Genomic DNA, 25,048 nt, shown 5'->3' with positions numbered 1-25,048 from the left:
CGGCAGCTGCCGCGATGCTCGCCAGCAGGTCGGGGAAGTTTCCCGCCGGCCTTGGCCGCAGGTCCTGGGGCTCTCAGGTAAGCGCTTCCTGCACGCGCAGGGTTTGCCGGAGCAGCTCCGCTGGGTGAGGCGCGGTGCACGCGGCTGCAGGGCAAGGCGCCAGGCTGGCGGGGAGGCCTGGGGCAGGGCGGGGGTGGGGGGTGGGGGCGAGGGGCTTCAGTTGTGGAGGCTGGATGCTGGGGACGCCAGGACGACCCCCCCTTTCCTGTAGGCCGGGTTTACGGACTCTGGCGGTGAATTTCCCCGCCCCCCTCCCAAAGCCACGCGCCCCCCAGCTTGGCCCTGCCTTGCCGGTGCGCATCCCGGCTCCAGTCCCGCCTGTCTGCGGCTAGCGGGCGGGGGCGTCTTCTTGGCTCGCCCACCCGCAAGGTCAGCTCGCAGGCCCCTCGGGTCTCTGAGTCTCGACCCCCCGCAAGCCTGAAGCTACCTACAGGACCTCAGGCGTAGAGGTGGAGGCGCGGCCATGCTAAGAGCAACATACCCACTCCACGAGCCTTACTTGGGAGGGGACCAAACCCGACAGAACCGCCCCACTCCCCATGTTAGTGCCCTTCAGCAAGCTGAGACCTGTCTGGAGAGAACTGGTCCCTCCAGAAAAAGGTGGGGAGAAAGAGAGGAGCGCTCCGGGCCCTGAGTGTCCTGCGCTCATTCGACGCGGTTCCCTCCGCTTCCAGGTGTAGCGCCCCCGCGCGGCCAGGGCGGCTGGCCGTCTCCAACATGACTGGCCAGAGCCTGTGGGACGTGTCGGAGGCCAACGTCGAAGATGGAGAGATCCGCATCAACGTGGGCGGCTTCAAGAGGAGGCTGCGCTCGCACACGCTGCTGCGCTTCCCGGAGACACGTTTGGGCCGCCTGCTGCTCTGCCACTCGCGCGAGGCCATCCTGGAGCTCTGTGATGACTATGACGATGTCCAGCGTGAGTTCTACTTTGACCGCAACCCTGAGCTCTTCCCCTATGTGCTGCATTTCTACCATACCGGCAAGCTACATGTCATGGCGGAGCTGTGTGTCTTCTCCTTCAGCCAGGAGATAGAGTACTGGGGCATCAATGAGTTCTTCATTGACTCCTGCTGCAGCTACAGCTACCATGGCCGCAAAGTGGAGCCTGAGCAGGAGAAGTGGGACGAGCAGAGCGATCAGGAGAGCACCACGTCCTCCTTTGATGAGATACTAGCCTTTTACAACGATGCATCCAAGTTTGATGGCCAGCCCCTGGGCAACTTCCGCAGGCAGCTGTGGTTGGCCCTGGACAACCCTGGCTACTCAGTCCTGAGCAGGGTCTTCAGTGTTCTGTCCATCCTGGTAGTATTGGGGTCCATCATCACCATGTGCCTCAATAGCCTGCCAGATTTCCAAATCCCCGACAGTCAGGGCAATCATGGTGAGGACCCTCGATTCGAAATTGTAGAGCACTTTGGCATTGCCTGGTTCACATTTGAATTGGTGGCCAGGTTTGCTGTGGCCCCTGACTTCCTCAAGTTTTTCAAGAACGCCCTTAACTTTATTGACCTTATGTCCATTGTCCCCTTTTATATCACCCTTGTGGTGAACTTGGTGGTGGAGAGCACACCTACTTTGGCCAACTTGGGCAGGGTGGCCCAGGTCCTGAGGCTTATGCGAATTTTCCGAATCTTAAAACTGGCCAGACATTCCACTGGCCTCCGCTCCCTAGGGGCCACCTTGAAATACAGCTACAAAGAAGTAGGGCTCCTCTTACTCTACCTCTCTGTGGGTATTTCCATCTTCTCTGTAGTGGCCTACACCATCGAAAAGGAAGAGAATGAGGGCCTGGCAACCATCCCTGCTTGCTGGTGGTGGGCAACTGTCAGTATGACCACTGTGGGGTACGGGGATGTGGTCCCAGGGACCACTGCAGGGAAGCTGACTGCCTCTGCCTGCATTCTGGCAGGTATCCTGGTGGTGGTACTGCCCATTACCTTGATCTTCAATAAGTTCTCCCACTTTTATCGGCGCCAAAAGCAACTTGAGAGTGCCATGCGCAGCTGTGACTTTGGAGATGGAATGAAGGAGGTCCCTTCTGTCAATTTAAGGGACTATTATGCCCATAAAGTTAAATCCCTCATGGCAAGCCTGACAAACATGAGCAGGAGCTCACCAAGTGAACTAAGTTTAAATGATTCCCTACATTAGTCAGGAGGACGTGTCATCCTCAAACACACATTATTGAGCTGCCTCTTGTGCCTCCGGCACAATCTTGGCACCTTAGTGTTATGGCAGGAGTACGCCCAGCCCCAAAGGAGAGAGATGCATGGGATGTGCACTCCAGGTTGCTTCTGCAGTATTTAGAATCATATTTAGAGGGTGGTGTGCCTGACACCATGCCTTTGCACCTTTCAATGAAATGATACTCACTGGTCTTTGCATCGTGGGCATAAAATGTTCACCTTTCTGCCTGATGAGTACCTAGATTGCTAATTGTTCTGTTCACTGTGTACTCTATTCTAGTGCTCGTGGCCCAGTACTGTCTATGAGTTGTTTGTGCTCCTGTTTCTGGGGTTGTTATGTGAGTTCTGTACAAAGACCTCCTCTTCCCCCAAACACACGTCTGTCTAGTGGGAACAATCAATGGGATGAGATTTTGCTCACAGACATGTGAAAACAAAATCTCAGTTCTTTATACATTTCTTTCATTTAGTTTTAATACTAAAACAAAGAGAATGTGAAGTTAAGCCCACATGACGATTGCAAGTCTATAAATTGTTTTTATAAATGATCTGTAGCTCCGTGGCTTGCATGGATGCACTGGCCACCTTTAGAACGATATATTCTGATGTTCATCTTGTAAATGTTGCTCTTTAGAGAATGTTAACTCAGCTAAACATGTAGTGAAGAGCGACAGTTTTGTTTTTGTTTTGTTTTTTTTCCCTGAGAACAGATGCATTAGGGACAGGAGCTTCAGTTAAACATAGGACAAACTGCAGGATGCTTGAAGAAGTTAGTGTAGGCTGCTAACATTTTGTTTCAGGTCAGGACTCTGTCTTTTGTAGGGTGACTATGGAAACATTTATATCTGACTGAGGTTCCTGATCTAAGTCACTTGACAAATTTTGCTGTGTCTTAGATATTAGCATGTTTTTTAAATATTTATTTTTTTTAAAGGTGTTTAGAAATAAGGTCGTGTTGTCTTTCTCTACTAAAAAGAGGTTTACTGTTGTATTGTCTCCCTGAGGCCAACATTGTTGGGTTCCTAGCAAGGGCAGTAGCTGAGAAATGTTTGTTGCCTGCTCTGAAAGTTTATATAATAAGAGCCCTTTTATTTCCAAGCAGAATTTACTTAATTTTGCTTCTAGGATACAGTATAATATATATGATGCTCTAATGGCCTGGAATTCCTGGTTTGACATGGAAATCTGATGGTGTGAAGGGTGTACTCAAAATACAGTCATGCATAAAGGTGGTGCGGTTTGCCCAGGATGGAGCTATTGCAGTTTTCATTTCTATCTCAACTGCCTTTTGTTGGGGGAAGGTGAATAGGGGCCAGAAGAAAGGAAAGAGTTGTAAAATAAAAACTGCCACTTCATAAAATGTCATAAATGACTGCAAACTTCTTGATAAGTCTAATGCTATTGAAAAGACCTTTAAAAGTCTAAACTTGTATTGAAGTCTGAGAACACTTTCCTTCTCAAAAAATGCCTTTCCTTGTCTTTGGTTAACTAGTATGTAACATTGTGAAGAGGAACCTGGGCCCATTGTAAGATAGTTCTCCATTATCATCTAGGTAATCAGATGGCTTTCCAGTTGGCTTCCATTATTGTTCAATCTTTGAAAAAGCTGGAGAATGCAGGGGTCTAAGCACAGAGTTAGCGCAGGCTTTTTATCCAAGGCTTGGGCCTTTCCTTAAGAGGTCCATTTTGTGTCTTGGTTGGGGATAACATGTACTTCAGTGGAGTGATAAGGATCTTGTCAGAAGCTTTGTGTATTTGTATTTGCTATGCTACTTACAGAGCAGATGATTTGTTGGGTGAATGCACTAGTCAGTTATGCCCTTGAATCCCCTGTTTAAATTCTTCCATTAGACTGGAGGCTCAGTGGGCAGGGAGCTAGCCACCTCCTAGTGCCTGATAGTCTACTCTCTATATCTGTTTCTCCAAAGCATCAGGAAAGAATGAGATGACTTGGGAGGAACTTGCCACCAAGTCGATGAGCAAGGTTATTTCTCAGAATTTGTACTTGGAATTGGCTGATGTTTCTAGCACCGGAAGGCAGAGGATTCACAAATCATCCCCTGCTGCACTGAGGGCAGGTGATAGTATAATCTCGTGAGGACTGTTCAGTTTGCCAAGACTGATGGTGTTGGGTCACTGTGCATGGTATCCATGGTCACTGACCATAAAGCTTGTAAAAGATAGAAACAAGACAGAATAATTCAGTCACTCTCACAGCTAGTTTTCTAAACAAGCGAGTTTTACCACCATAAGAGATCACTCTAGTGGTTACTTTTTGCAAACATGAAAGCTGGAAACTTGACTTTTTATTTTGGTAATGACTTGCATTTATTTGGTGCCTTTCATTGGGGGAAATCCCAAAGTGCTTTAGAGACTGTCTTTTTTAACATCTCTTGTATATATAAATACTTGTATAAAATATTACTTTGCCCATCCTGGAACTTCAGTCACTTCAGAGCATGAGAATCTCCTAATAGCATTGAGTTCTCCACGTGTTGGTTTCAGATGAGGGCAAGAGAAGACAACCCAGCTGGCTTGAACAGTGTATTTAATTCCCACCAAGGATGGAGACTGAATTGTGACCTAAGGAGGAGTAACCTTTCTCTACCCCAAATTACCATCAGAGTATGAAGTTCACAAGTGCTCTCAATCGGGCTTTGACTGACCTTGGTAGTAACAATTTATGTGGCAGTTTCTTCTAGTCCCTGAAGCCAGTCAAGGAAGGTCTGGTTGATTTTCTGCCATTTCTGGAGTTAAAAATATGAATATGAGTTTACATCTTTGGCCATCAGGTTGTCAGAATGACCCATTAACCTCTTTTAAGGGGGTACAGCAGAAGCTTCAGATCATTTACTTCCAACTGTTGGCTTGAAAGCAGCTTCATTCCCAACACATTTTCAATGCCCTTGGGACAAATATTTAGGTCTGGTTTTTCTCATAATATATGTGATGAGCATTTGAAAGTGCCAGTTGGGAAGTGAAACCATGTCTTTAATGCATGGATGCATACTGGTTATGGGTCTGTATTTTCTGCCAAACCCCCCATTTCCTGGGTTTGCTACTGAGGAGGGGCATGTTGTAATGCCGAGCTTTGTAGCTCATAAGGTAGTAATTGGTATTTAATACTTAGATTTGTTATTTCTACTTATCTTAGTGTTCAAATAATTGAACTACCTGCTAATTCTTGCCTCATTTCAAAGAAAATGATTTGTTATGCACTTTGGGATAACAGTGATCTGTACAGGCTGTGTTATCTGCTTGAAGGCTTAACTGGTATTTCTTGTATGTTTTAACAGCATGACTTGTTACAGAGTTGTAATTTAAAAAATTGAGAACGCTGTTATTTGTGATGTCAGTTTTAACACTCATTAACACACTACCATGCAAGCACTGGCGCAGGCCCGGCTGAACCCTTCTGTCTTCTGACTGCACTTGAGTCTCCGTGTCTGGACTTGGGAATGAAGAACACTGACATACTCAGGACTCCAGTCTCCAAGAGTATGCAGATTAAATAGAAAAAATTATTTATGCTTTCTTAAGTCTTCAATCACATACAGAGTGGCAAATATGGGGCATTTAAAGTTGGGGGCCAGATTCCCTGAAAAAGGCTGGGCTTTTTGAGCATTTTTGAGAAAAGAAAAGCTCTTATTTTCTTTAAGTATATAGAGGTGGCTCCCCTTTTTTCTACCAGAAACTAGAACCCCAGATTGCTTTTTGGAAATAATGGTCATTTATTTTTGGAGCTCTCATGAAACAGACACCCTGACAGGATTTTCCTCTTTGATACTATCTTGCTCAGCACAGTTGAGGACGTGTCCGTAGACATGTCTGTGCCAATTCCACAGATCCTGTGTCATTCTCCTGTAGCCAAAGTACCCTCTGACAGTGAACTGGGGACTGGGTGACCTGAGTGTCCTGGCTGGTTTGATGTGAATGTTGCTGGAGGAGACATAAAACCTGCCTCAGCACCTGCTTACCTGGCAGTGACTTAGACAATGAGTCATTCCCAAGGCTGTGGTGAATCTGCAGGGAGGTCACTGGGCTAAGTGGGATTTGCTCCGATTTCTGCCTTCAACTCTGCCATCTAGGTGCATCACTTAGCCTTCCTGAGCCTCATATCCCACTGCTACAAAATAAGAAGGTTGATTAGATCATCCTAAAGCCCTAAAGCCCTTCCCAGTTCTTCATCTCAATGCAAGAACAGAATTTGTGTGCCCTTCTATATCCTCATTATAGTGGTGAGCAGATCCAATATCTTTAATTTATTCTTAAGCAGAGCAGAGGGATTGCTCACAAACAACCTTCTATTTGCTTTCCTTTCTTTCTTTAACAGCCAACTATCATAGACAACAATTTCAGAGACAGCAGTACTGGAGCTGTGCTTCGGCAGCTGCTGTCTGAGCCAGGTGAATAGTTTTAAAACAATCAACATGCGTCTCCTTTGGGTTTTAAGCTATTTACACCTAATCCGAATTCTTGCTATTAAAAATCATTAGACAGAGGAAAATCACATTGATCCCATTTGACTTCAGGGCTAACTGTCGGCCATTTATGTTAGTTTCCGTTGTGAAGCTTAATGGACCCCCATCCTGTTCCCATGAGCTTTGGGGCCCCACTTAGGGCCCCTGAGTAGAGCCAGGGAGATCTTCCATCCCTCACTTAATTCCCACTGAGGTGGGGGCATCTGCACAAGTGCTCTTGTGTGTAACCTGCAGAAGGGTGTGGTGTCCTGTGTTAACCTGACTCAGGGATGAAGAGGAAGGCACTCAAGGTTGCCACAAGCCTTGAATTCCCACCAAGTGGGGCAAAGCATGTCTCCTCTCTCCAGCAGGGGTATAAATGAATGTTCAGGGATATTTTGGAGCCAGAATGCCTTGCATCTTAAAAGGGAAAACAAATACCTCCCTTTTGAGGGAAAGCTTAACTACTGCAGTCACATGGTTATTATCTCCTTTTATTTTTAGGAGAACTTTTAACTAGCGCTTCTACTCAAGGACTTAATCTGAATGTTACAGCCAATCGATACTGCAGATCTGAAAATCTGCCACATTTTCCTCCTTCTGTGACCTCATTTGTCAGTCATCATTCTCCTGGCTAAATTCTTCAAAGCAAATGACTGTGTCTGCAGATGACAAGCTGGTTCTTTCAGAAGATAGACACAAAAACAAGGCCTTGAAGACATGGTCTAGGGGAAAGATATGTTGGAGAGGGCAGGCATGTCTAGGAGATGGTGGAAGTTCCTAACAAGAGGGAAAAGGAGTAGGAAGAAGCCAGGGAAAAGTTAAAACAAAAAGGGTACAGAAGGAGAGCATGAATAATAGAAAAGGCAGAGGGTATGAAGGGAAGACAGCAGACGGTAAATTAGGGAGAGCAAGAGGCTATGTTAATTTTGGTTGAATTCATTTATTTCCAATCAGCATAGTATGCTCTCAGCCCACCAGTCATCTCCTGGGAGGTAACACCTGTGGCATCAATGCCCTGGCATCTTCTTCACTTCCCCACAAAAAGTTTCAAAGTCTGGTAGACTAGAGATATGAAAACTGCTAAAAACCTTTTGGATGAAGAAGGCAGTGAGGATACAAGAAAAGGATGGGTAAATGTTTCCTCTTTAAGATGGGACTTCTGGGGTTACAACCAGAAAGGGGACCAGGTATTGGACAGACACAGGTGGTGGTGGGAGTCAGGAGAGTTGAAGGGATGGGAATGTGAACAAACCTGTACAAATGGGAGCCTCCACAAGCTAAGACATGGAAGCCAAGTAGGTAAAAATGTATGCAACACGTATAAGTCAGCATCACTGGAAAGAATAATGGTACAAAAATAGACCTGAAAAAAGTGATCTCAAGAGTTGGAGCTTCATTCTTTTGATACCCTGGCCAGAGAAAGGCTCTCAGAATGTGACTGGCAGCAGCTGGGAGGCATGGGAGAGGCCAGGAGATCTATTTGAGGTCATTGCTGTGTGCAGACCAGATGCAAAGGAAGTGGGTTGGAGAAGAGGCAGGAGTTGCTAAGGTTGATTCCATGGGATTAATCAAAGACTGGGTGTGGGGAAGAGGGAGAGGGCTGGAATGGTTTCTAGGTTTCTAATTTAGTTGGTGACTAGGTGGATGGGGGTGACATCCCAAAAGACAGGGAATGCTCAGATCTTTCCCTGAGGTTGAGTCATGTTGCTTAAGTGCCTGGGGGACACACAAGATGGAGGTGTATGGAGGTTAGAGGGAAACCTGGGACCCAAGTCAGCAGCTGAGAGATGGAAGTTGAAATGGGTGAGAAACAGAAGAAAGGAAAGGTAGAATGCTACCAAAGACTCTGAGGAACAGCCATAGGGATGAGTGTGGTACAGGGTCTTGTTTTTCTCTGCTGGGTCATATAGCTGTCATCCTATTTCTCTTCCTTGCCCTTGAGAATCCACAGTCAGTGATCTCTGCTGGCGGCCCAGCTTTCCTCTTCATTCATTCCCTTATTTCATCTCTCTGACTGGCTTCTGTTCCTACCACTTTTCTCTTGGGGATCACCAGTGATTTCCTAATTCCCAAAAGTAAAGTCAATGGCCTTTCCTCAAGCTTTGTCAAATTCTTTGGTGACACAGAGCAACCTCTAAGTGCTTGCACTGTTTACTCACTGATTTGTCGATGCCGTACATTGCTGTTTTCCCATTGGCTCTGCCTCTCCTCATATTCCCACTGGTCTTCATCCACCCTCTGACCCTCTTCATCATGAATTTCTCTCTAAGTCCTGTCCTTTGCAACCTGCAGCCCTTTGCCAAAGCCACAGCCCCAACTAGCGTACAAATAATGCCTTTGTCTTCTTTCCAGACCCACATCACCCAGCCCCATGAATGTTACTTGTGTGCATTTGGAAGTCAACATGTCTAAAACTGGATTTATCACCTTGCCTCCAACTTGTTCTTCCTTCTACCTTCTTCCTCACTTATGTTAATGGGAACACAGTGTTCTCAGCTTCTTGGGTTGAAACAATCAGCAATCATTAACTCCTCTCCACTATTATCCATTCACTCACCATAGCAACGATTTCACGACAGTTGACTAATTGCCAACACCACATGCAATGCAAGGAGAATAAATTAAAAGGTATTGTTGGTAGTCTTAACCTTAAGCAGTGTAGACTTAAGAGCCACTTTATCATGCATCAAAGTCATCTGGGGATTTTTAAAAAGTGTGGGGTTCTGGGCTTCGTCTCATTTATACTGTTAGCTTCTTGGGGGTGGGATCCAGGAATCTGTACTGTTGAAAAGCTCCCAGGTGAGTGATGCCGGTGATTTTCAGGCCATTCATGGAGAAACACTTTGAGGGATACCCTCTACAGTCCTCACTCCTCCTCATTCCTACTTCTCCCTGGATACCAGGACAGGGGGCTTTCTTCATAGAATTTCATGCTTTGGTCCCTTTGTATCCATTCCAAAGGCTCCGACCTTACTTCAATCCTTGTTAACTCATATTTGTTAGTAATGAAGTCATGTCCAGGCTCCTCTCCTCCATTCCATCCTTTCCTGTGACCCCCTACTGGATTCATCTTTCCCCATGAATCTTAGACCAACTGGTGAGTTCTTTCACTACAGCTGGTGCTTCTGTTGAATACAGCCACAGACATAAAGTCTCACAGCTGAGGAAGTGAAAAATCCTCAGGGGCCATGAAGCTCTAAAACAGAGAAAAGGGCCCTTTAAAGGAATTGCCTTCCAATGGGGCAACCAGGAGTGGGTAATAGGGACATAAGATATTTGTACCAAGGGACATACCAAGTTGACATACAACACAAAGGGTCTGAATGTTGGAGGACGAGGCTCACCACCTGTTCAGGGACGGCCAATCCTGAGTCCTACATGAATGGGTTCCCAAAGAGACATGTGGTTCTCTCAGCATGGAGTCACCCCTGGTCATGCAGGGATGAGAGGTATGAGGCATGCAGGCTCGGGGGCAGGGAAGAAACAAAATTGGGGTTCTCAGGAAGGTTTTTTTCCACTCAATACTCTTTTTTGTCGCCTACATCTCCAGACATTTAAAGAATTCTGAGCTATTTTCAGACCTACTATGAAAAGAACTGAGGTGTTATCAGTCAGACACCCATCTAAACCATTTCCTAAGAGGAGAGCTGGCATGACTCACTTTTGATTTGTCAGCTTCATATCGATTTTTCTGGTAATCTCTGTGGGTCTGCCAGAGCTGGGTCTACCAGGAGCAGCAGAATTGTGGCCCACTGTGTTCAGGGTTACTTGTTACAAAGGACACCAACACAGGATTGTTGGCCACATTCTTTTCGTGGAACATGTGGGAGGAGAAGAGGGAAACCACAATGCACAAAACCCAGGGTGTCTCTGGGATTTCCATTGCTTGCTAAAGGCAGCCAGTTTTCTTTATGCCTATTCTGGATTTGAGATTTGAGGACTGCTTTTGGAATGAGGTGCTGGTGGGAATTGATGGAGCCCAGAAGTAATTCTGGGTTTTCTCATTGTGGGTGAATTACTTCTATTCTGCCTTTCTGTCTTTCTTGGAACCTGAGATCTGATGATTTGAAGTATTTAAATATATTACTCTGCAATCTGTCCCCCTTAAAACACTGATTATTCAGTAGTTTCCCCATTGGAAAAAAAAAACTAATTTCAAAAAAGTAAAAAATAAAAATTCCAATCTAACTAAAACATCCTACTGACCTTCACATTTATGTGAGCTCCCTCACCCCAGGGAATAGCTTTATGTGTGTCAAAGCTTTAGAACTAGGAAGACGCTCTGATGCTAAGGGACCTGTTTGTGCTGATATTTCAGGGATGAGCTTGATGCCTAGAAACTGCAATGTGCAGATGTCACATAGTCAGAGACCAAAGTGCTAGCTAGCCTCAGTAAACAATGCCAAGAGAGGACTCAAGGGGCAAAATTAAATCAACCAAGAGCCATCATTTAGCTAGGTGCAAAGCCATTTCCACTTGCCTGAACCGAGTAGCCATAGCCCCGGTACTTTCCTGCATGTGCTATTGGGTGAACAGGTACCTCAGATGGCCCCACAGGAGGAGGTTTGAAATGTCACAGAAGGGTGTATATGTGTGTGTGTGCATATGGTGCAGTGTATGTGTGTATATGTGTCTATATGACTGTGTCTATTTGTCTGTCTTATGAAGCTCTGTGTTCACATGCTGGTGTGTATGTATTTAGTGTGTCTGTGCCTGTACTTGTGTGTGTGAATGTATGCTTTAAGGGAAATGGGGGGGGGAACAGCTGCTCTGAAGGCCCCCACTAGAGAGGTTTTCTTTGCACTTCTCCCAAGTTAAATTATTTTTTTTTTTTACTATCCAATGTCTCTCCTTTGTGTATCATAATACCCAGTATTTTTCTTTCTTAGCTCTTACTATAATTTGTCATTTTTGCTTATTGGGAGATGTCATCCCCACTAAATGAGAATGCCTTGATTGCAGGTATATTTATCTTCCATGCCCAGCACAGTGCCTGGAAAAATAAATGCTGACAAATAACAAATGAATCAAGGGCAGAAGTGCTGGCATACACCACGGTATGAAGGCCCTCTCATCATCTATGTTGCTAGAGAAATCGCAGGTCCTTGCTGCATAACTGAAGCAAGGATTTTGAGGCCTCCTTAAAGGGACTCGTGACATGCTCGTCAGGCACTGCCACCAGCAGCAAGCCCCCTGCGTGCACATTTCTGAATTCCAGAACAGATGAAGCTATCTTCATTCAGCTAAACTATCCCATTGGGTAATGACTAATGCATGAACCAGTTTGTGTGTGAAGAATGCCCAAATGGATGAATATATAACTGACCCACTCCTCTGGGGGCAGGGTCCAATAGAGACCACCCACATGGGCTTTAAAGCAGAGGGCACTACAGGTGCTTGCTGTCAGGACAGCAGGTGTTACTCTCCTGGTTAGAGGGGCAGTATAACATTAATATGTCATTGCTGATCCTACAGCACAAATCAGAAACCAAATCTGAGCCCTTCATTTATATGTATCTTCTTTGTGGATAGCTAAGCAAAATGCAGTCTGCACACTGATTGGCCCTTAGTTCACTGACTGGAACATGAATGAAGCGGATGGGGTATGTGCAGGTGTCGGAGGAGGAACTTCTGGTGTACACTTGTGTGCTGTGTGCTGGCTGTGAGATGGTAGAGATGGCCTATGAATTTGCATACAGATCTTCATGCCTGGAGAATGTAAGAGTGGTTTTATCAAAGCTCCATCCTGGAAATGACTCAGTATCACTCAGAGAACTGACAATTTTTTTCCCATGTTGGTTGATAAAAATCAACCTCATACTTTTTAGTAGCTCCTAGCATTCCATTGTGTAGCTTCTTTAGCCAACCTTCACTAACACCACTCCCCCTCGGCCCCCATAATCAATTAGTGACATGAGTAATATCTTCCTTTGGAGGCTAGTGCCTTGTCCAAGGCTACTCAACTAGACAGTGGTAGAGTTGGGTTATAGTCAGCTTCTCTCTGGCTCCAAAGTCTATAATCACTTGCATAAATTAACACAAATATAGAGGCCTCCCTGGTGGCGCAGCGGTTGAGCGCTGGGCTATGAAGCTGCCCACAGCCTCTGCAGCGCCAGCTTGATCCCCAGCCACTGGGCGAGGGTCCCACATGGCAAGCAGACCTCTCCTGCTGTGCCCACTGCTCCCCTCAACAGTGTACCTCGGTCCTTCTGCCTGTTCTGTTCCCCGCTCTGGCTCTGGTGAATTCTCTCACCCTCCCGTACTTCTGACTGTACCCAGTACTTGTATAAATAAATAAATAAAATCTTAAAAAATGATAAATTAACACAAATATAAAGGTTTGCTTTAAAGTGAGATAGAAAATCAATAGTTACTAACCACATTTATTGGGTGTCTTTTATGTGCACAGCAAGTGCTAGGGAACATCCTCCTTGATGTTTCTCTTCTCTTGACTTCCAACTCCCTTTCATACTTCCTTGCTGGTTATAAAATCTGTTGGCTCTTCTGCTCGCTCTACCTATCCCCCTGGGTTTTACCCTTGGTCCTCTCCCATTTTATCATCACTTAGAACAGTCTCTGTGATTCTTTTTATGTAGGCTACCTGACATCAGAAGTTGTCATTTCCAGGTCTACCTCTCTCATCCAGCTCTGGCTCCTTGCTGTTGTCTCCCAATGTTACTCCTCTTGAGTATTTCATAGGCATTGAAGATTCAGTATGCCCAAATCTGAACTCATTATCCTACTCTCAAATCCACTCCTAATAAACTTTGTTGTTGTCTTGGGGTGGCCCAAATTAGGGTCCTCAGTGCTTTCATTATTCTTTACCCCCAAATCCACTGAGTTGGATTGCACTGGCTCAATGTCACAAATAATTCTTGGATTTGCCTTCTCTCCATCACCACTCCCCAGGCATAATTCAAGCTCTCAGCCCCTCTCTTGGAACTAGCACAAGTCACTCTCTCTTCTCTAGTTCTCTGAACTCCCAAAACACCCGACCTATTCCTCTTATCCCTCACTTTAGTGCTCCAAGACTGCAGGTTTATTTTCTAGTTCTATTTCCAATTACATGAAAAACTGGAAATCTAGATAAAGGCTGGTCTTCTTGAATGTTTGCTTAAATATTAGGACCTGTGATATTTCCAGAAATGCTATATCAAACCACAAAAGTGCTTTACTTAAGGTCTTTCATTTTTTTCATAATGATTTCGAGGGGAAAAGAAGGGCTAAGGATGGATTTCTGCCTCCCATGCCTAAATGTATCACTAAACTGAGAATTTCTGACCATTAAACTCATTTTTCAATTTTGTACCCTAGGAGCATTTACAAATAATGTATTTATCACTACCTTTGTGTGATGGTGTTGCAGGTCATCAGCCCTTGGATTTTGCATATTGATAATGCATTTAGCAAGTTTGTGAAAGAAAAAATAGAACTCATAGAAAAATATATAGTATTGTTCTAACTTTACTGCATGTGAGATGTTTTTATTTTCTCAACATGTCAGCTGAATATTTTATTTTATAAAGCACTTTTAGGACTGGTTTGTTCCTCATGATGCAGGAAGCTCTGAGACTATTCTGAAAAAGATAGCCTATCCTTTACTTTTCACTCAGATTACCAATGGCAACAGAAATATAGGAACAAAGATTAAACTGTCTCATAACTAAAGCAAAAAACCAAAAAAAGGATGTTTTTTTTTTTTGCTATTTTTGTAAAGGAAATGTGATGCGTAAGTCTGTTTTATAGGAATCAATTTCTAAGATTCCAGAGATATGACCATCACTACATGATGCCAGTAAAGAAACTCTGTCCCCACTCTTGGAAACTAGGGCGTATCATTCAGGCCTTAAAATATAGAAATACAGCAGCATTTCTCACCCAAATTTTCAGTCAATTGGCTAATTATTTGTTCAAAAGTAAAATAATGCATCCCCAGGTTCCTGGGTATTGGATACTGAGCAGTCTAACTCAGGCTTGGGCGATGACACAGATAACACACTGTGAACGTCAGGCCTATTCTCATGAAAGCAGTTTGTTTTCTATTCATTTCTCTGCCTGTATTTTTGTTCACTCACTCATTTATCTTCCCAGCCACCAATTCAGCAAATACTGAATGACATTAGAGACCCAGAGATGAGCAAAATAAACATGACTCATGTCCTCATGGAAAAAACCAAGGGCATCTAGTACCTAAAAATTGAACTTCTAAAATTTCTTAGCCATTGCCTAGATTCAAAATTTAACGTTTCAATCACCGGTGGTTCATCCATTATTCAACCAGTGTTTATTAAAAATTGCTGTATTGGAGCCTGTGCCGGTGCTAGAGATGAAGAAAATAGGGGCACAAATCCTCGCTTTCAGGTAGCTTAACTGGTAGGAGAGACATGAGTAAGTAAATGATAAAATACGGAAAGTGCAGTGATAGTGGTCCAGGTCTGGATGTAGAGGAGGTGTCCCAGAGCTGAGCTCACAGAATGAGAACAGGCTGGTCATTTTGATTTCAGGGGGTGAGAGGGAATGAGAAGACATAAGTCAGTGAAGGAGTTGAGAGCTGAGAAGAAAGAAGGAGGCAGTTCCCTGGTACTAGAGGGTACTATGTACTCACACCTCTCTGGCCCACTTTGCCCCGACACCCAATGTCAGTAAGCCTCTGCAGATTATCATTTTTTTCCATACTTTTCAAATAGTAGCTGTGAGTATAGCTGAGTATGACTGGTACACATAGGTATCAAGAAATAAGTCAGATATTACTTGGAATTAATTTATCTATAAAACATTCACTGAGTTGGGAAACAAAAAGGAACACATGATTCTGACCTGAATTGCAGGATAGAGAGAGCAAGCAAGACAAGTGGTCAACACATTTTCACTAACGGCTTTCACACACTGCAGGGAATACCAAATACCCTTTCTCATCTCTCTATGTGCTGTCCACACATGACCATTCTCCACGGGCCCCTGCCTTTCCAGGTCTCAAGGCCCACTCTGAATAGCCCTCCAGTGAAGTCTTCTTTGATCTGGCTATGATAGTTTCACTGCTATCTTTCTTATTGCACTTACCACACTGTGTATATGCGACTAAGAACTCCAGCTCTTGGGCAAAAACCATGTGCCTTCACTTCTGTATTTTCACACTTAGCATGGAAGCTGTAACAAAAATAAGAACATTTTGGAGTTTTGGTATTTGGGTAAGTAAAAGAGAGTCAGGGGGCTGTTGAGAATCTGGCCCCAGGCATGTCCAGCATGCCCAGGCATGCTCAGGCACTTCCATCTCCTGAAGGGGATGAAACAAAGCTGGTAGCCACAGACAGCCCAGGATGAAAGTTTGACCAGTTCTGGCTCAACTAACTTTTGACCTGATTTGCATGCTGTAGCACCAACCAGAACGCAGGTGACTTCTAACCTCATTTATGTAGTGTGCCACCAACAGGAACTTAATGAACCTCTAACCCTAATTGGCACAGCTGACCGGAGTGACAACTATCCCACTTTTTCTAAATGGATACAACCCCTATCTCGTTAACTCAGAACACTATTCAAGGACTCCTTGAGTTTGTGTCTCTTGGGTTGCAGACCTAAGAATATTCCAAATAAATGCTTGTATTTTGCTTCAACCAGTTCTCCTTCATGCTGGGATGACAGCTGGCCTGTAGTTGGTGCTCAAAAGATGCTGAATGATAAGTAATGAAAGTGCAAGGCACCAGTGTTGAGTGGGTGCAGGGCAGTGTGAGAGGGGATTTATGTGTGTGTCTCAATTCACTTTTCAACCCTCAGAGGTTGTTTTCTCTGATAAAGGTGAGACTTGTGGGCAGGTTAAAAACTCTCCCAAGGTCATAAAGCAAGTTAGTAGCAAAAGCTTCAAAGATATTTATCCACCTTTGAGGAGTTCTGTCTGTACAAGAGATAAACTTTCATGCCTTTTTACAACTTCAAGATCGAAATAATGACAGTTTTGGATTGGACAGAGTATAGTACTTTTCTGCTGAAAGTTGGTTTCAGCAAAATTAGAAATAGTTACTATAGATATTGTATATATTCACATACATTATATGTATTTGCTATCATTGCTTTGGATAAATGTTAGAGGACTGGGCAAGACATTGGACACATTGAACATGAGTAAAAAACTAGCAACCCGTTAGATTTCTAAGAAATTGAAGTAATTTTGCATTAAGAGCATTCAGAATATTGTTTGGACTTCTATAATTGTCCACCATGTTCAAAATCTGAATCATACCCCGAATCACTACTTGCTTGTTAACGCAATTAACCCTTAAAATAAAAAATCCTAGCTTAAACTTTTAAGGGCTAGTGTCTACTAGCCCATTAATGTTAGGCTCTAATATCAAGTATAAATTTCAAAGACTACACTCTAAACATGTAAACTGATTTATGGTCATCAGGTGGTGTGTTTTAAAAATAAACTCATATACTTTATGATAAATCGGCAGAGAATGAACTCATGATTTGCACACTGACTCATTAAAAATGAAACAGTTCTACATTTCGATTCCTTAGTGCATCTTGTTTTTTAACATCAAAGACTTCAGTTCCAAGTGCTATTATATCTTCTCATTTGAATATTTTTGCTAAGAATATTTTCTTTTTAAATAGGAAAGAAAGCTGTCATGGAATAAATGGAAAGGCTGAAAAAAAATGCACAGCTGCAGGACTGCCCCCATCCAGCATGTTCTGTATACACTGGAACATTAGAAAGAGAATATTCAAAAGCGGAGAGCTCTAGTATCACATTTTATTTAGCTTCCACTCAACTAATTGCAGTTCACCTTGGAAAATTCTACAAAAATTTAAGACAACTAGTTGCTTGGTTTAAACATGGGCAGGCACTGGATTTTTCTACTAAAAATATCTTAGATTCATTAGCTTTTAGTGCTTTTTCATAAAACAGGTACTTGTTTTCTTGTGGAGGAAATTTGGGACATGACACTATATTTTGTAATATTGGTTACAACTGTCATTTCTCTCATGATGAAAAAAAAATTTCCTCTGCTATTTCTGTTTTTCCTTTGTATCTTTCCCATTTCATTAAGACTGTGAAACGGCTTATGAGAAGAACAATGAAAATGGACAAAGGTAATTAGGCTTCCTTAGGGATACTGATATGTTGACTGATCTGAGATGTCTGATGTTTGCCTGGTCAGATTAAGCCAGTTTTGGTGTAAATGTGATCTGAATGGGTTGCTAAGAGCAGGATGTGAGTGTCAAGGGCCTTATGGTGTTCTTTATCTTGATTCGTTCTCAAAGAGGAAGGACAGGAGTTACTACTCTCACCTTTCCTCTCATCCCCTCACCAGGTAGTAATACTCACATGTGGAAGACTCCAGCGGGATTCTACATCTAGAATCTGAACAACAAATCCTCTTGACCCACATTATCATTATTTGACACCCACAAGAACCCTATGAGAACATATAAAAGTTGCACAGGATAGGGAACCAGATCCTTCCAAGTATAGCCTAAGGACTCATACCTCAATAATTCCTTTTTCTTTTAAAAAATCTTTTCAGTTTTTATAAAAATAGGGTCAAGGAAATGTTAAGTATGTAGATCACAGAATCCTATAAAGCTATTAAGCATAAATTTGATTCAGCGCTTTCTGGGACCAATGCAAACTGGGAAACCCAGTCATATGTGACTCATGTTTATTTTTTATTATTTTTTTTAATAGAGGCATGCTTTATTTATTTGTTTGTTTGTTTGTTTGTTTTGTTTATACATGCACTGGGTACAGTCAGAATCGCGGGAGGGTGAGAGAATTCACCAGAGCCAGAGCGGGGAACAGAGCAGGCAGAAGGACCGAAGTACACTGCTGAGGGGAGCAGCGGGTGGCAGGAGAGGTCTGCGCGCCACGTGGGACCCTCCTCTGGTAGCCGGGGAGCAGCCGGGGGATCGAACTGGCGCCGCAGACGCTGTGGGCAGCTTCGCAACCCAGCGCTCAACCGCTGTGCCACCAGGGAGGCCCCGTGACTCATGTTTTTTTTGAGGACCCAGATTGCTAACACTTCAGTGAAACAAAACTTTATGGGCATAAATTTGAAATTTTCCAATGGGTATTCACAAATGGGGCCATAGATGTTGGCCTTAGCAATATTTCTAAAATAGAAAAGATAGTCTTGGGCAAGGAGGGGGTTTAGCTTAATGTAACAACTTTGCTCTAGGCAGAAAGGAAATACTTTTAACAATTGAATATGATTTTCTTCAGTGCAAATCACTACCTGAGAGTAGAGTGGGCCCTTCAGGGAAGACACATCTGGGTTCTAGGAGACTCTAATGCACTTCAGAGAAGTTAGAATTATAAACTTGTTTATCAATGAAGAACAGCCATTTTCTTCAAATTTTGCAAGACCAATGCACTCACTGAAAAAAGAGAAAAGTTTATTTTTCAAATTATTTTCTTCGTGCTGTATGCCAGGAACTCTGCTAAATATTTCACATGTACTGGAATATCTGATCTTCACCATTGCTGCATTATATACAGATGAAGCACATGAAATACAACTCAACTAAATGGCTATTCTTGCCCCAGGCAACAAAGACATAAATGCAGGAATTTGACTCCCAGTCTTTCAACTCCAGAGTCATGTGCCTTCATTATACTAACATTAGTTTCTCTTTACAGTGCTCATTATCAAAGACAGACTTTCGTAAAGAAGAAAATATATTTTAGTTTACAGAAAACACGGCTTTCACTACACAAGAACTCCAGTTTACAGAAAACACGGCTTTCACTACACAAGAACTCCGAATATATCCTAATAGCCAAGGGAAGAAATTTTGTTGGTATAACTCACCATGGGAACTTAAGTAAATGGATCCTGATATTCTTCTGTACATGTAAAAGGACCCTATTTCAGAAAATGTAGGTTCCATTGAAATTGGGGGAAAAAAGGTACCAATCAGCTAACAATGGTCCTCTCCTGTTAACTGAAAAGCAGTTTCCCTCTTAGATAGATTGGCAGGAAGGCTTAGCAACCCTATCTAACATGCTAAAGTCAGACCTCTTGTGTTTATTAGGCAATGTCTCCTAGTGGAAAAAGCAAAGATCTTGGAGATAGAGATGGTAGTTTAAAGGTCATGCTGGCATTAAATATCTGTGTGACCTCATTTAATTTCTCCAACCCTTTGTTTTTTCCCTGAAAAAAAAAATGCATCTTGTTGTGAAAGTCTGAGATAATGTATTAAAGTGTTGCTGGGTTTCGTGTTTCCTGGACTTAGGAGTTCCTCGGTTCTTGAATATGGTGTGAGAAGAATTCACAGCCAGGTCTTTAGCAGAAGCAAAAGCAATGTTCATTTAAAAACAGAATAAAAGGACACTCAGGGAAAGGTCCCTGGGTGGGCAGAGTCCTTGGTAAGAACAACTGCAAGGGAATTGTGGGGGCTTCAGCCTTAAATAGGGTGCAGTAACTTTTCACTCCATCCCATCTGGATTACACTGTGTAGGTGCTTCCAAAGTATTGATTTACTGGTTCAGGCAGCAGTTTCTAAGTCACTCCCCATTCTACTGTGTGCCCACCGCAAGGTGTTGGGGCAGGGGAGAACAATAGGCTTGAGTGGCCTTGGTGCTAACCAGCTTTGCCTTTCCCTTGGAGTATTGCTTGTCCAGTTTAGGGGCACTGCCTTATCTCCTGTCTGCCTATAGGTTGGGTGGGTGGACTGCCTTTCTCCCTTCTGAGTGCTTCTTGGCTCTCCCTGAGCTTTAACAACTCTGGCAAGTTTTTCCTGGGGTCCTGGGTATAGCTGAGAGTTTAGTTTTCATTAGGCATTATCCTTCTTGCCCTAAAGTCTAATAAAAAGTGCACAGCTTAGTAGATGCTCAAAAACTGGTTGATATTGTTGTCATTACTGTGATTACCAGGATGTAAGGAGATAGCCAATATGATTAGTAATAACTATTTTGTTGTTTGAGCTAATTGCTTTCAATGAAATTTTATTTACTATCAATTAATCTAATATCCTAGGAAACACTGTATGGAAACAAGTCTCTGTTCTCAGAAACCTTACAATCCAGTAAGAAGATAAAGCAAATAATTGAGTTTGGAAGCAGTTTGGGCTTGCATTCATCAACCACAGCAGATAAAGTAAAACACATCAATTGGGAAATGTTCAAGGTCTTGAATGTTACAAGGCAGAGTTTATTCTTAACTTGGTGGGCAGTGTTCTATGAAAAGAAGAGTGACCAAAAAAAAAAAAAAAAATCAGAACTTTAACTTAGGGAGTTTAAGTGAAAAAATGGTGCCAGAGACTTTGGCTAAGGGTATGTTTCAGTGTTCAAATAGCATAGGTGTATAGCTAGTTTCCAAGACTGGTAGAAGAACTGAATTGATCATTTTCTTTCCCATTTGAGTTTTTGGTGACTCTGGAGGTGATTGGTTGAGATTAAAGATGTTTTCTGTGGACATGGAATAGGGAGAAGCTGACTGACACCCTGGAGGATAAACTGGCATTTAGTGGCATTAGACTAAGGTATACAAAGCAACTACAGTATACAAACAACCTTGGTTCCAGTACTTACAGACTGCTCAATAGCAAAGGAAAGTACTTCTCTCATTAGATCCCAGATTCCTGAGGTTTGGGGCCGAAAAAAGAATATCTACCCCTAAGTAGCATTTTGATGAATTATCTAATTAAATAAATGCTTGTGCCTAATAACAGTTTAGTAATGCAATGTAACTCCAATTATTTTTTTAAATGATGTCCTATTTAGAATGTATCAGTATTTTCAGGATTTATTTTAATCATTAATCTTTAACATACAGGCTAGGAAACAAAAATAGCATTCCTATTGAATGCTAATATGTCAGTAATTTGAAAAGATTTCCTGTGACTAAGTTAAAAACATCTTATTAATGTATTATATAATTTCCGCTAGAGAAGCTACATTTCCTGTAGTGAGTAGAGAGTGATTTTAAAGCCTGGGAATGTGAGTCGGTAAAAAAGCAGAGGAAAGAATTACAAAAGTACTTAGTAATATATGTAAGGTTGTTTAGTATTACTTGACACAGAATCTCAAATAATAGGTCTTATTACTCTGAAATCTGTTTAAGTAAATACATTTTCTTCTCCAATTTATATTGGCCAAATTAGCTCATATTTCAAACATAAAACTATTCATGCTAAAGTCAGTTGTCTATGTATATTGTAAGTCTCTGAAATGAATCATTTAAGTTCATTAAATGAAAGAAAAAACTTTCTAATCTACAGGACAACACATCCAACAATGCAGGCTTTTCAGCAAGATGAAACCCTCACTCATTAGATTCAATTACATTTACAATACTCTATTTATTAAGCCACGGGGGTGTGCAGAAAGAACACTTAACTATTTTTGGAACGTTCTCAGAAACCAAGGTTAAATAATAAGAGGTTTCTTAAACTCATTAAAATAACTAGAAAATTCTCTTTCTTAAGCATCATGATTAACTAGACTTGAAGGTTTCTTTCATAGCTTTTGATTCTTCAAAATTTATCAAAAGTTCCTTTTTTTGATTGGTAGGAGTCAGAGAGTGAGAGAGGAGAAATAAAAAAAAAAACAACAAAAAACCAAACAGGGCCTCCCTGGTGTGCAAGGGGTTAAGCACAGCACTGTGAAGCTATCCACAGGAGTTCAGTCCCCAGCAGGCCCAGGAGCTGCCCACATGGCACAGCAGACCTCTCTTGACTCACCTGCTGCTCCCCTCAGCAGTTTATTTCAGTAGATCTGCCTGTTTTGTTCCCCTCCCTGTCTCTGGTGAATCCTCTTACCCTCCCCTGTACCTCTGGCCTGTACCCCAGTTCTTGTATGCATAAATAAATAAATCTTTTTTTTTTTAAGATTTATTTATTTATTTATACAAGCACTGGGTACAGTCAGAGGCGCCGGAGGGTGAGAGAATTCACCAGAGCCAGAGGGGAGAGTAGAACAGGCAGTGACGAAGTACACTGCTGAGGGGAGCAGTGGGCAGCAGGAGAGGTCTGCGCACCATGTGGGACCCTTGCCTGGTGACCGGGGATCGAACTGGCGCTGCAGAGGCTGCGGGCAGCTTTGCAACCCAGTGCTCAACCGCTGCGCCACCGGGGAGGCCCTAAATAAATCTTTTTTTAAAAAAGAAAACAAACAAACAGATTATCCTAAACTGTTCTGGTGCTTCTCATGGCTTTTAAGTAAAACAATGTCCATTGCTCTTAAATATATTCATGTGTATACATACATATATATATATATATATATATATATAATAGAAGTAAATAAAACAATAGGGAATAAAGTCTTTCACATAAAAATTACAATGTGACTTGTATCACATTACAACATTCGCTATCTACTATTACAAGGACTAGGACTCTGGTTGAGACTGACTTAGTAAGACTGTTTAACAGGCACCAGTGAATTAGTTTGCAATACAAATTAGTTAATTTAACAAACTGGGGAAACATAGTCTTTAGAGGTTTCTTTTCATTTTACATTGGTGGTTTTGTTTGAACGATAGCAAATCGGTCACCTGATTCCATCATATTAGATAAGCTATTAGGTTATGAAAAGAAAACCAACTAAGAAATGAAAAAAAAGGGTAGGGTGTTTAAGTTGACTGTTTCATTTGACTGTCCCAAGTAGACTCCAATGGAGATGTAGCTAAAACATATATTGTAAATTCGGTCTTAATTTTTTAATAGCCTTTATATTTAAATGCCTTTAACAGTTTTCCATACTGACTCTGTTTTTACTATCTTGCATTCAATGATACAATTTACTATTTGTAAGAACTAGACAGAGCAGGGACAAATGCTACTTCAAGGTACTAGCTGGGGGTACAAATACCATTTTAAAAAGGAATCAAAGCTTTCCAGTAATGGCATACCTTCCATGGCAGTCACTGGTGAATTCACCAGCATTTCCCTTCTTCCCTTCCAGGCACACTGGTAAAGGCTGCATCTCCCTGCTACCTTGAAATTAAGAGGTTATACCTGTTGTGGTTGGCAGGCTATGTCACTGCTGGCTGGAGCTAGTGTACCACTCATCTCTTGCTGTGGTGACCACCAAGGTTGCAAATGGTAGAGGCTCCATCCGAGGGTCTCTGGGTGTACACGGCAGGAGGAGGGTGCCTTGCTAACCCAGGTTGGATATAGAGCTCAAGTGTGAAATAACCTGGCTGTGTTGAGCCTCTGAAGTTTCAGGGTTGCTATCACTGCATAATCTAGTCTGTCCTGATGAATATACCTTCCTTGCCTAAAAGACAGAATCCAGGTCATGAGTTTTAAAACAAGATGTACAGATGAAATATACTGGGTGGCACAGTAAAATTTATTGTCTTTATGATTTACATGTAGTAATTAAACACACAAAAGAACAAACACTGTCAAGATGGCCATATGTAGCTCAGGAAATGACTGGTCCCAGTTCAATCATGCAAATGTTCGTTCAGTTTAGAAATGAGTTTCTTTTTAATGGTTTTAATTTTTTCTTCAGTCTCTAAGGCTTACATAGTTCAGTACTAGTGTATTTTCTATTTCTTTATCATCAGGCACATGATGTTTACCAATTCCCAGGAAATAAATGAAATCAACAAAAAGGTCCTGTGACAATTGAGCACATTTTCAGAGAAATAAGTTTGATGAGCTTATTACAGTTAGAGACAGTTTAACTATCAGACCTACACATGAAACATGAAACAATATTAACAAATTATATTTGTCTTAAGGATTTATTTCTTTTAAAATATTTACCACATATTTTTATGTAAGTTTCATTGATTTCTTTGGTTTCAAACATTATATCACTTTCTGACCTAAATATATAGTTCTATTTGTACCAAACATAAAAAATTAAGATTTCAAAAGGTAAAAATGGAATTATTGCTTCAGTACAAAAAAAAAAAAAAAAGGCCTGACCATTTGGGTATTGTAGCTATTATTGCTTTGCTTCTATTGGAAAACTATCCTGGAAATCAAGGAATGTATCCCACAGTTCTCAAAGTATAATTTGAGTGTACATTATCACATCTATTAATCTCCTCTTACCTTCACCAAGCTATCCTGATCTTGTCCTTAAAAAATAAAACAAAGTGAAACAGCATAGCATAAATAAATAAGTTTACCTAAAGGGATGCAATAAATAGGCTACTAGATAAGAACAAAGAATACTGTGGCATAAAACCCTTCAGTGCTGTACTACTAAACAACAGCTTTGGATTTTCAAGGTCTCTACACACACAGACTTTGCTTTAAAACAGCTTTAGGGCAGGCATGCAGTTGACTTACAGATTACATTTCCATAATTTAAAAATAAAAACATACTGGATATAGTGGCGAATTCTGCCTTTTGGCAATTAACCTGGGTATGTA

The 25,048-nt window shown here is 42.2% G+C and overlaps 1 protein-coding gene across 1 annotated transcript; it reads left to right on the top strand.

The window, feature by feature from the left end:
* Nucleotides 1-777: 777 nt before the first annotated feature.
* KCNS2 (potassium voltage-gated channel modifier subfamily S member 2) lies at nucleotides 778-2,211 on the top strand (the record flags this gene model as incomplete). Its single annotated transcript, XM_084229844.1, has 1 exon — nucleotides 778-2,211. The coding sequence occupies one exon, from the start codon at nucleotides 778-780 to the stop codon at nucleotides 2,209-2,211; it is 1,434 nt and encodes a 477-aa protein (XP_084085970.1).
* Between the last annotated feature and the right edge of the window lie 22,837 nt (nucleotides 2,212-25,048).

Source organism: Talpa europaea, assembly GCF_964194135.1.
Source record: "Talpa europaea genome assembly, chromosome: 3".
Lineage (NCBI taxonomy): Eukaryota > Metazoa > Chordata > Mammalia > Eulipotyphla > Talpidae > Talpa > Talpa europaea.
Note: the sequence above shows the minus strand (reverse complement) of the source record. Positions and strands in the feature narration are given on the sequence as shown.